Source organism: Carassius auratus, chromosome 29 (assembly GCF_003368295.1).
Source record: "Carassius auratus strain Wakin chromosome 29, ASM336829v1, whole genome shotgun sequence".
In the NCBI taxonomy this organism is placed as follows: domain Eukaryota; kingdom Metazoa; phylum Chordata; class Actinopteri; order Cypriniformes; family Cyprinidae; genus Carassius; species Carassius auratus.
Genome location: NC_039271.1, coordinates 19,365,632 through 19,377,147, shown reverse-complemented (window position 1 = coordinate 19,377,147; position 11,516 = coordinate 19,365,632). Strand labels below are relative to the sequence as shown.

General features: G+C 35.0%; 1 protein-coding gene across 2 annotated transcripts; it reads left to right on the top strand.

Annotated features, from left to right (window-relative positions):
- Positions 1 to 3,622: 3,622 nt before the first annotated feature.
- On the top strand, positions 3,623 to 11,335 carry LOC113048301 (thymidine phosphorylase-like). Of its 2 annotated transcripts, none has more exons than XM_026210029.1 (10): positions 3,623 to 3,730; positions 4,902 to 5,070; positions 5,150 to 5,346; positions 5,499 to 5,597; positions 6,673 to 6,793; positions 6,872 to 6,990; positions 7,544 to 7,706; positions 7,833 to 8,060; positions 8,266 to 8,406; positions 10,631 to 11,335. In XM_026210029.1, exons 2-10 carry the CDS (start codon positions 4,935 to 4,937, stop codon positions 10,783 to 10,785), a joined length of 1,359 nt encoding a protein of 452 aa, XP_026065814.1. In that variant the 5' UTR covers positions 3,623 to 3,730; positions 4,902 to 4,934; the 3' UTR covers positions 10,786 to 11,335. The 2 variants fall into 2 exon arrangements, with proteins under 2 accessions (XP_026065814.1, XP_026065813.1); XM_026210028.1 differs by having other exon boundaries at positions 6,664 to 6,793.
- Positions 11,336 to 11,516: the final 181 nt, after the last annotated feature.

Sequence of the window (11,516 nt, the reverse complement as noted above, 5' to 3'; positions counted from 1 at the left end):
GGTTTAATTCCTATTAAGTCTTTCACTTTAGAACAATATGAGCTAAATATGCTACTTAAGGGCTTTTAACAAAGAAATGTCATTATTAAAAATGTTTTAATGCAGACCTGCTAAACTGGTGAATTTGTCTGATTCCCAGTTATAGGCAAGTCTAGTCTACAACTTACAGTAATAACAACACATCACCAAAAACAAAGCCAGAGTTCATGGGCTTTAAAAAAAAGCGCTGTTTCTGTTCCTAGTAAAAATGTCCATCTTTTTCTATAGCACAAACAAATTACTAAAAGTAATCTGACTGCAAGCATATCTACTGTGAATATAGTTATTTTTTTCAATTTCTCATTTTCAAACCCCCAAGATTGTTATATAATCAAGCAATTGTTGAGATTATGTTGTGTCAAAAACTTTATCCGGTAACTAGTTTGACTGGTTTATTGTGTTTGGTAAGGTGGAACAGGCGTTGCTGTGGTTTACACATTTAACTAACAATTTAACTGCCAACAGAGGAGAAGAATCCTCACACTTGTCACTCCTCCGGTTGGTCAATTTGCACAAAGATGTGGGTGCTACTGTTTATAAGCCATCTGCATAAAATATTACTGTACTTTCCTCATCTGTCCCTGTCCTTCTCCCTCTCTTCCGGTCCTCACTCATTTACTCTCATACACAATTATGTAATTAATTAGTGTGTGGCGGCCATGTTCTTTTAGTTTACCTCTTTTAAGAGCCCTTTCTTCTGTTGTTGACTTTTTCTTTGTATCCTTTGTTGGATGAAGTTGGAGGATCAACCTTTTGGACATGTTTGCTTTAAAATGAGAAAATGTACACAAAATATTGAATTGGACTTGTCTGTTATTAAAGATCATCTCTCAGGCTGTGGGGATTAATCGAATGATACGTCATCTTCGCTGCACAAAAAGAAGGATATTGGGTTTATTTAAAAAATTAAGGATTTGTTTGTATGAACAAAAATAATGTATAAAATTCGATAATTCTCAGTTCCTGCAAATTAAGTAAACACTTGCTTTCTAAAATACCAACCAAGAGATAAAAGAAAACGATGGATTCACAGTGCGTACTGAGCCAACCACGGTTAAAACGTTAGCGAACAACATAGGAATTGAAAAACCAGAGTAAATATAAAAAATTCTAGAACTACATAGAAAAAATGTCAAGTTGTCTATTAATCAGCGATATTTCAGGTTACATGTTTTACATGATTATTTATAGCTACAGAGATTATCTGTTATAATCTACTTAAAACATAAGTGCTTTCCAATTATGCCCATTATTGGAGAACGAAAACTTAAAAAGAAAACTTTTATAGTTCAGTTTGGTTCAGCTGGCCCTTCACTGAGTCATGTATAGGCAACATCACTATTCTGATGTGTGAAAACTTTTTTTCACAGATCAGTTTTCACAGATTCGAATAGTGATGCTAGACAAGGGAAGGGTCAGCTGAACTAAGCTGAACTGTGAAAGTTCTCATAGATCAGAATGATGCAAATGGAATCAGGGAAGGGTTAACTGACCAACACTGGACTGTGATTTTTTTCGATTCAGACTAGAATCAGAATCAGAATATTGAATCCAATAATCAAGGAAAAGTACAACAAACAAAACTTTAAGGTCAATCAAAGTGTACAAGTGTGTAGGCTCAAATAGCCTACCTAATGAATTGGAAACGCCTTTCTTTCGCATTCCTTATAGCGGACTGTAACAGGGGGTTTGCTGTATAAAAAAAAATAATATTATATATATATATATATATATATATATATATATATATATATATATATATATATAGGGTGATATCAGCTAAATTGGGCCACTTTTTGGTAAATCGTTTGGGACAATAATACAATACCATATATGCCTATTCCATGTGTATTTATGATAAATAATGACTGTTTTTGATAATTTTGTGTTGAAATTATGTACTAAAATATAATTATTTAGGCCCTACAGTTCTTGAAACATCAGTTGTGCCAACTTTTTTTGCATGAGCAGTTTAAGGTAAAATGGGCCAGCTGTTCAGGTAAAATGGGCCGGTCAAACTGCAAAGGGAAATAGTAATTTATCGTCAATTTTAATTTCAAAACAACTGCTTATACAGCCACATAACATTTAAACTGCATTAAAAAAACATATCCATATGTGCCATTAAAAAAAAAATACATTTTGGGTGCAAACCCACATATTCAAATGTGCAATTAAAAAAGTCAATTTTGGAACAACATAGATCAGTGAACTGATGTCAGTTGTGTGTGTGTGTGTGTGTGTGTGGGTGTGTATGTGTGTGTCTTTGTGTGTGTGTGTGTGTGTGTGTGTGTGTGTGAACAATACATTTAGAACAAAATGTGCAAATTACAAAAATTCACATTCAGAATTGATAACTGATAACTGATTTGTGTGTGTGTGTGTGATGAAAGTTTTTTCAAACACAGTCTTTGCAAATTAAACCATCGTCATCACAGATACCATTCTCTTCACCACAGCTCTCATGAAACCAGGCAGAACATGGATCACATTTTATGTTTGTACACCTTTGGTGTGAGAGCCCTGTGTTCAAATCCACCAATGTGTCTATATATATATATATAGTAATCGTAAGTCGCTTTGGATAAAAGTGTCAGCTAAATGTAAATATATATATATAAATTTATACACACACACATGTGTATATGTGTTTGTGAGTGACACAGATGATGGCCCATTTTAGCTGAAACCATGTGGCCCATTTTACCTCAGTGGGTTAAGGTAAATTGGGCCGCCAAGAAAAACATCACTTTTTCAAAAAATATGTTCCTATACCAAACTAACAACATTATTTCTGATTGATGCCATCAAGGCAGATATTATGCATATTTTTTTTATGTGCATGTTTGTTTTTTTATAGATTTATCATCCTTATAATAGTTTAGTTACATTTGGTATGCCAGGCTACTTACCATGCACTTCTCTGGTGCAGTCTTGATAAGAATTATTACCCCACCCACCATAGCAACCATAAACCAATTAAATCACCTGTTACTTGTCAAGCACAGTTATGACAATAGTTTGAAATATTTTGTAGTCATTGGTTCTAAATTCCAGAGGGGCTAGGACCCCCAAACCTTAAATGGCCCATTTTACCTGATGGCCCATTTTACCTGATATCACCCTATATATATATATATATATATATATATATATATATATATATATATATATATATGTACATAGTATATCAGATGAAGCTGGCGAAGATGACACCGGTTTATTTCTCTAAGTGTCCGACTTTTGGAGATATAGGCATTATAAAATTAAGAATCGCTACGATTCTTCATTTTCTTCGGGGATTTTGCCCCGAAGAACAGCGTCATCTGAATTCACAAATCATGGAGAATGATATTCCGTATTATTTATTATAGCCAAAAAAAATCTTAATATCAAACTATCTTTACTGCGATATCCCTATGTGTAATAACAAGTATTATTTAGCCAGTGACATATAGCCTATTTACCTTTTTTAATGCAGGTGTTTATTTTCTTTAATTTTATTCCCTGGCAAGATGCCGCCATGGGTGGTAACCCATGTCTAAATCCGCCAATGACTGTAAGGCAATGGCCGTCTATTGACAGTACATTCACGTTCATGACGCAGGATGCTGCGTAATGTGTTACTTTCATTCGCTCTGACAAGAGTCCAGTGATACGGACGGTCCACCGCGAGGCTATTTACTCTGCAGTAAGTGATTGCTTTGGTACTTTTGTTTACGTTTAACTGCCAAAAGATGCTGGGTTTGAATATAAAGTAGACTTAAGTTAATTTTAGACGAAAAAATTGTATGATCTCTGTGTAAACAGAATTTAAAATAAAATTGTTAATAAAGACAAATTTTACAGGCCAAATGCTGCTATTTAGGCAACAATCTTATGCTTGAGATGTTTGTAGATTATTTATTTATTGCAACTGCAGTAGAAAGTGATTGGGCGAGATGCCAACTCTTCTAATCTCACATTTATTTCTATAAAAACAGGTTATAGTATTTCCATTAATATATCTATTGTTTTATCATTTAATGTTTACAGTTCTTTCTTCACAACTTGGTTTGTTAAAATGAAAACTATTAGAAACTGTATAGCTGCAGTCATGTCTGTTGAATACAGCTGACAATTATAGCACCTGAATTATTACATTTATCAAATTATTAACGGTGAAAGGTTTAATGGAAAAAAAATTCAATAAAGGTCTATTTGTTAACATTAACACACTGTAAAAAAATATGATTAAGGATGTTTTGCACGAAAATACTCTTTCAGTCTTCTTACTTAAAAATTGTATATTTTATTTAATGTGTTACTTGCATATTATTTGTGAAATTGAGGTTTTCCTGAGTGATATTTTTCCCCAGTGAACTAATGGTGAAAAACACATGTAAAAAATTAATTATTCTCAATGCTTAAATATTTACTAATATGCTATTAAAATCACAAGTTGTATCTGTTAATATAAATGAACCTGAGCTAACAGTATTATTTTAATTAACTAACATTAATTATACTGTAACAAATGTATTGCTCATTGTTAATTAATGTTTGTTAATACATTACCTGGCTTTAAGTAATGAGACTTTATTGTAAAGTGTTACTTACAGTATTTATATATTTTTTTATAATTACCCAACTATAAAATATAACTGTAACAGGTATAATAACAAATAAATAAATAAAAAATACACTTTAAAATTAAAATTAAGTCTTTTAAAATTCTGTCTTTATACTGTATAAATAGATACCTTCAATAAACAGCAAGATTTCATGAGCTGAACAGATTTTCATCAGTCATCATGAAGTCAACTTCAGGGCAAAATCTAACTCTTGATGTAATATTTCCTCCTGTTTTATGCCTCACACAGTTGACTGGAAACAGCACATAATCTGATGTAAAGATGTCATTTAAAGACAACACAATTAGTTTCCCTGAGCTTATTAAGCTGAAACGAGATGGTGGCCAACTCAACCCAGCAGAGATAAGCACTTTTGTGCATGGAGTCACATCAGGAGACATCCAGGACAGTCAAATAGGTAAGACTGATAGTCACATAAATTCAGTGTTAAAACACAAGTCAAGAAAACTTTTAGTAAAAAAAACACTGTGTTATAGGTGCTATGCTAATGGCCATATGGCAGAAGGGCATGACCGATGAAGAGACCGTGGCATTGACGAGAGAGATGATGAACTCTGGGGAGATTTTTAAATGGCCGAAGGAATGGCTTGTGCTAGACAAACACTCAACCGGTGGGGTTGGAGACAAAGTCAGTCTTCCACTCGCTCCTGCTCTGGCTGCATGTGGTTGTAAGGTATAGAAAATGCCCTGTACTATATTTTAAACTATTAAATTGTGCTTTATTTCTAGGGCACGTTATCAATCATTTACATTTTCCACCGCCAACCACTCTAAATTTAAAATGATTGCAGCTGAGGTACTTTACACATGTAGGGGTTTTTCTAGGTGCCCATGATAAGTGGAAGAGGACTGGCACATACAGGCGGCACCCTTGACAAGCTGGAGTCTATCCAAGGGTTTAAAGTTAACCAGTCAGTTGAACAGGTGATGTGGGATTTCTTTATTATATACTTCAGATAATGGTTTGACTAATGATACTCTAACTGGTTTGTCTATTCGTTACTCGTTACAAAAATGAAGCAATTAAAATTGGCCTATTAACTCAGATTGTAGTAAACACATTCCTCAGGTTCTATTATGAAAAATATATAAAAAAACCTAAAAATTAGTATTAAGTAATACAATAATAAGTTAAATACTAATGCATTTTATATTTGTTTGTGAAGTCACTACAAACTAAAGGACATTTGCAAAAATACTATAGCATACTAATACGTAATTGTAATCCTGTTGCAACTTGCTGAACAGGATCATTTCGTAAAAAGGATATTGTTGTGCATCACTGTATGAGTCAGGTTATTTAGAAATTTACGATGTGAATAAATCAAGGGTTTTTGAAATCTGAATTTGGCAATTTTGTAATTTCTTTTCTTCAGTAACTCTAGAAACATTTCAGATTCGACAGCAGCCCTTAACAGTATCATCAGTTCAAGAGAACTCATCTAAGCTGGGAACTGACTAATGCTTACTGGCATATTAACATTATAAAATCCTGCTTACCATGTTTTCCATGTTTGTTCTTGTATTTTTATTTTTTTTTATGAACGTTGATATTGAATGCATGTCATTAAATACATTTTTAACACTGACTGAAATCCTTATATAATAACATTTATGTAAATGAATGTAGCCCATGCACTTATTCATCACAGCATGCTGTCTTTCCGATAAGCAACGACAATATTTCACAAACACACTTCTTACTGGCCAAAGTTAGATGTCAGAACTCAGTAAATGGTTGCTAGCATTGTACTATTATTACAGTATTTTGGTAGTTTACTATGCAAAATTTGTATATGATAAAATATTGTCACAGTGACAAATAAACCAGATAATAATTTTATTTTTTAAGATTTATGAACAAATTCTTAAACCCAAACGCAGAGTGGCAAATAAGCCAGATATTTAAATTATTAACATTTATGAACAATTTATTAATTATTATTTTAAAAAAGCTAAATATATTGTTTAATTATTTTATATGCTTTAGGTGAAGCAGATCCTAGAGGATGTGGGCTGTTGCATTGTGGGACAGACAAAGAATCTGGTGCCAGCAGATAGTGTTCTCTACGCCATCAGAGATGCCACATCGACTGTTGATAGTCATCCTCTTATCATAAGTGAGATTAAGCTGAAAGACTTCTCATTGCAGTGTTAAGCCCACTTCTCATGATGACTGTTGTCCATGTCCTGCACAGGCTCCATCATCTCTAAGAAAGGAGCTGAGGGTCTCAGTGCTCTTGTGTTAGATGTGAAGTTTGGCAGAGCTGCTCTGTATAAAGATGTGGACAGCGCTCGCAGTCTTGCTCAGTCACTGGTAAGAGAGATGCTAGTGTCTGAGGACATGAAGGCACGTCATGAAAATAAAATGCGCTGGATATCCATACATTGACATCTTCCACATAGTTGTTTTGGTGTCAAGAAAAGAAAAGATATGACTAAAGAGGAAACAAAACACATTTTGTATCTAATTTGATGGGGAAAACAAGTCATGAGTTAAGCAATGCATTAGACTGATCAAATTTAGACATGTAAATATAGAATTTATTTATATCTACGATAACCATGCAATTTATTTATTTTTTTGAAAGCTGCACGCAAAATTCCCTTGAATTGAAATATAATGCTTATAAGTCCATCAGGGTTGTTCAGAACTCAGAACTGAAGAATTAATGAGAATGAGATTTAACAAGGCTTTGTTAAGCTATTTGCTAAGATATTATATTTCTACTTCCTTAAATTCAATTTCAAATTACAATTCTGCATCCTGTTTGCAACCTCAAATCAAATTCAAACCCAATTCAGGATTTGAACTGGCAAGTCATTCTTAATTCAACTATCATACAATACTGGTATCTATTTGCTGATAGATCACTGTGGGTAACAGACTGGGTGTGAAAACAGGGGCGGTGCTTAGCCGAATGGACACTCCTATTGGCCAGAGTGTAGGAAATGCGGTCGAGGTGTGTGAAGCCCTTGAGTGTCTTAAAGGACGAGGGTCAGATGATCTCAAGGAACTGGTGACATATTTAGGTAAGGAGAAGGACTTAAACGTACTACTGTAAGATCACACAACAGAACTAAATCATGATTTTTTTCAAGACAAACTGGCTATAAATGTCTGCAATAAGAAAGCATAAAAGTGTCCATTGTATTTAGGTGGGCAACTATTGTGGATGTGTGGCCACTCCTGTACTGTAGAGAGTGGGAAAAAAGAAATCGCTCTGAAACTGGAAAATGGAGAAGCCCTGAAAAAGTTTGAGGCGATGCTGATGGCTCAGGGGGTGTCTGCAGATGTTGCACATTCCCTGTGTTCAGATGGGAACGACTACTTTAGGCACATGAAGCGTGCAGCACATCAGACAGAGCTTGAGGTACCAGATAATGGTAATTATGTTCCATGTTCTCATTTGAAAATCAAATGTGTTAATTATTTTGCATAATGCCAACAGCACAGGCATGATTATAAACTGATCGCACAGAGTGCTAATATTCACTGTTATTCATCTATATGCAATCACCACGTCCATTATCTCAGCAGAATTGTGTGTGTGTGTTGTGTGTGTGTATGTGTGAACTGTTTGATTGACAGGAGCCGTTTTGGACATCGACGGTTTGGCTCTGGCTGAAGTGCTGCATAAACTAGGGGCGGGCCGTTCTAAATCAGGAGAGGAAATCGATCACAGTGTGGGAGCGGAGATCTTGGTTAAGATAGGACAGCAGATACAGAAAGGTTAGTCTCAGTTATCTCAATACACTATATTTCTGTTTGGACTGAAAGATTTATATAGTTCTTACAAAAAAAGTATGCTGGTTACTAAAAAATATATAGCATGTGACAGTGTTCAATATGCAACAATAAACACTGTGTGACAGCAATCTTATATAAAAGTCACAAGACCACAACAATGCATGTTTACTTCAACAAATGGCTGGCAGTTATCAAAGTATTAAAATAATGCAATTTTTAAACTTAAAAATAACAATATATTTTAAATTTTAACTGTTATCCAATTTCGCATAAAACATTTAGCAGTCCTATCAAATAATGAGTGAAGCCTGATATTAATATTGTTTTTGGTTCATCACACTGGAATGAGTCAAATTGCATTGTGGGATATATCAGCCTATAATAGTGTGCTTTTACACAAATGTGAAAATGTGAGCAGTAGGTCATATTTCAAAAATGTCTCGATCTTTCTATCTACTTACAGTTCAATAAGTTCACTGGAAATAGGATTGCATTGAGGGAATTATCTCCCAACATTTGCATTTTTTTTTTAAAATAATTTAATATGCATACTGTGCACAGAATTCTTACTGCCAAAATACTATGAGTAGTACTGCAGTAGCACAGTTTACGGGTGCTGGTCACATAATTAGAATATCATCAACATGTTGATTTCAATATTCCATTCAAAAAGTGAAACTTCTACATTATATTAATTCATTACACACAGACTGATATATTTAAAATGTTTATTTCTTTTAATTTTGATGATTATAACTGAGAACTAAGGAAAATCTCAAATTCAGTATCTCAGAAAATTTTAATATAACTTAAGACCGATTCAAAGGATTTTTAGAAATCTTGGCCAATTGAAAAGTATGAAAATGAAAAGTATGAGCATGTACAGCTCTCAATACTTAGTTGGGGCTCCTTATTCCTGAATTACTGCAGCAATGTGGCATGGCATGGAGTCGATCAGTCTGTGGCTCTGCTCAGGTGTTATGAGAGCCCAGGTTGCTCTGATAGTGACCTTCAGCTCTTCTGCATTGTTGGGTCAGGCATATAGCATCTTCCTCTTCACAATACCCAATAGATTTTCTATGGGGTTAAGGTCAGGTGACTTTTCTGGCCAATTAATAACAGGGATACCATGGGCCTTAAACCAGGTACTGGAATCTTTGGCACTGTGTGCAGGGTCCAAGTCATGTTGGAAAATGAAATCTGCATCTCCATAAAGTTGGTCAGCAGCAGGAAGCATGAAGTGCTCTAAAACTCCCTGGTATATGGCCGTGTTGACCTTGGACTTCAGAAAGCAAAGTGGACCAACACCAGCAGATGACATGGCACCCCAAACCATCACTGACTGTGGAAACTTTACACTGGACCAACATGGATTGTTTGCCTCTCCTCTTTTCCTCCAGACTCTGGGACCATGATATCCAAAGGAAATGCTAAATTTACTTTCATCAGAGAACTAACTTTGGACCACTCAGCAGCAGTCCAGTCCTTTTTGAAGCGAGATGCTTCTGACGCTGTCTGTTGTTCAACAGTGGCTTGACACAAAGAGTGCGACAGCTGAAAACCATGTCTTGCATACATCTGTGTGTAGTGGTTCTTTAAGCACTGACTCCAGCTGCAGTCCACTCTTTGTTAATCTCCCCCACATTTTTGAATGGGTTTTGTTTCTACCACATCAGTTTTCAGTTTTGTTTTCTACCACATCATTTCCTTCCTTGTGCTTGGACACAGAGCTCTGTGAACAGCCAGCATCTTTTACTATGACCTTTTGTGTCTTGCCCTCCTTGTGCAAGGTGTCAAAAGTGGTCTTTTGGACAACTGTCAAGTCAGAAGTCTTCCCCATGATTGTGTAGCCTACAGAACTAGATTGAGAGACCATTTAAAGGCTTTGCAGGTGTTTTGAGTTAATTAGCTGATAAGAGTGTGGCACCAGGTGTCTTCAATATTGAACCTTTTCACAATATTCTAATTTTCTGAGATACTGAATTTGGGATTTCCTTAGTTGTCAGTTATAAACATAAAAATTAAAAGAAATAAACTGTCTGTCAGTCTGTGTGTAATGAATGAATATAATATACAAGTTTCACTCTTTGAATGGAATTAGTGAAATAAATCAACTTTTTCATGATATTCTAATTATATGACCAGCGCCTGTGTATCTGTGTATAGCATTACAATGTTATTGATACCCTATTGGTTCAACCGACAGGTGAATCATGGATCAGGATTCATCACAATTCCCCAGATCTGAGTGCACACTATTCTAAACTGCAGAAAGTTTTGGTCATTGGCAGCCGAGACGAATACAAGTCCGCTTCACGTGTGGCAGAATTCATCTACCCAAATAAACCCAACATGTCATAACACAGCTTCATTCAAAACATATTTAAATGTACTGTTACCAAGAAATAGTTTTCTTTATATGAAGCACTAGGGAGTTTTAACAAGAACTACTTGACAAAGACCTACGCTGACCATTGAGCTCTGCATCTGGAAATCTTTTAACATATTGTCTTACCAGTAGATTGAAATAGTACTCTAGCCCAGGGTCTGCTCAATCCAGCTTTGAACAAAACCACATAAACCTGATGATTAAAGCCTTCAGCCTGATTTGGAAATTGCAGCCAGGTGTTTTGGAGCAGGATTGAACACACTAGAACAGTAGATGAAATGCTGCACTGCCACCACTCACTCACAGAGGAATTGCAGAATTACAGATCAAAAATCCTCCAGAAGAGCTCCAGAAACTCAGAAAACAGGGTCAGCTCTAGTCCTTCTTGTAATAAAAAGCATCCATGATGATGCCTTAAGATGTTTATAGATTTGTCAGAAGGTAAAAGGACTCTGATGCTGCAATGTGAATTCCGTTTTGGTTTTTCAGAATGCCTTTAAAGCATAACACTAGTGCTTCATTTTTATTTTTCAATGAAGACTTTCTCTGCATATTTAATCAAATCAATAATTCATTGTGATTTTCTTTATCTTTTTTTAAATAAATAGAGATTTGAGTAGAGGGTGATCTTTGCTGCCACGTAGTGGTACAAATCTTGCCCAACATTAATTTGCCAAATCTTTTCACAATTAATTTCGAGATT

Excerpts from the sequence above, each read along its gene's own strand:
- LOC113048301 (XM_026210028.1), top strand. The coding sequence starts at position 4,935 with ATGTCATTTAAAGACAACACAATTAGTTTCCCTGAGCTTATTAAGCTG. Across the intron at positions 5,071-5,149 it reads CATCCAGGACAGTCAAATAG|GTGCTATGCTAATGGCCATA; the intron begins GTAAGACTGATA and ends ACTGTGTTATAG. Across the intron at positions 5,347-5,498 it reads TGGCTGCATGTGGTTGTAAG|GTGCCCATGATAAGTGGAAG; the intron begins GTATAGAAAATG and ends GGGTTTTTCTAG.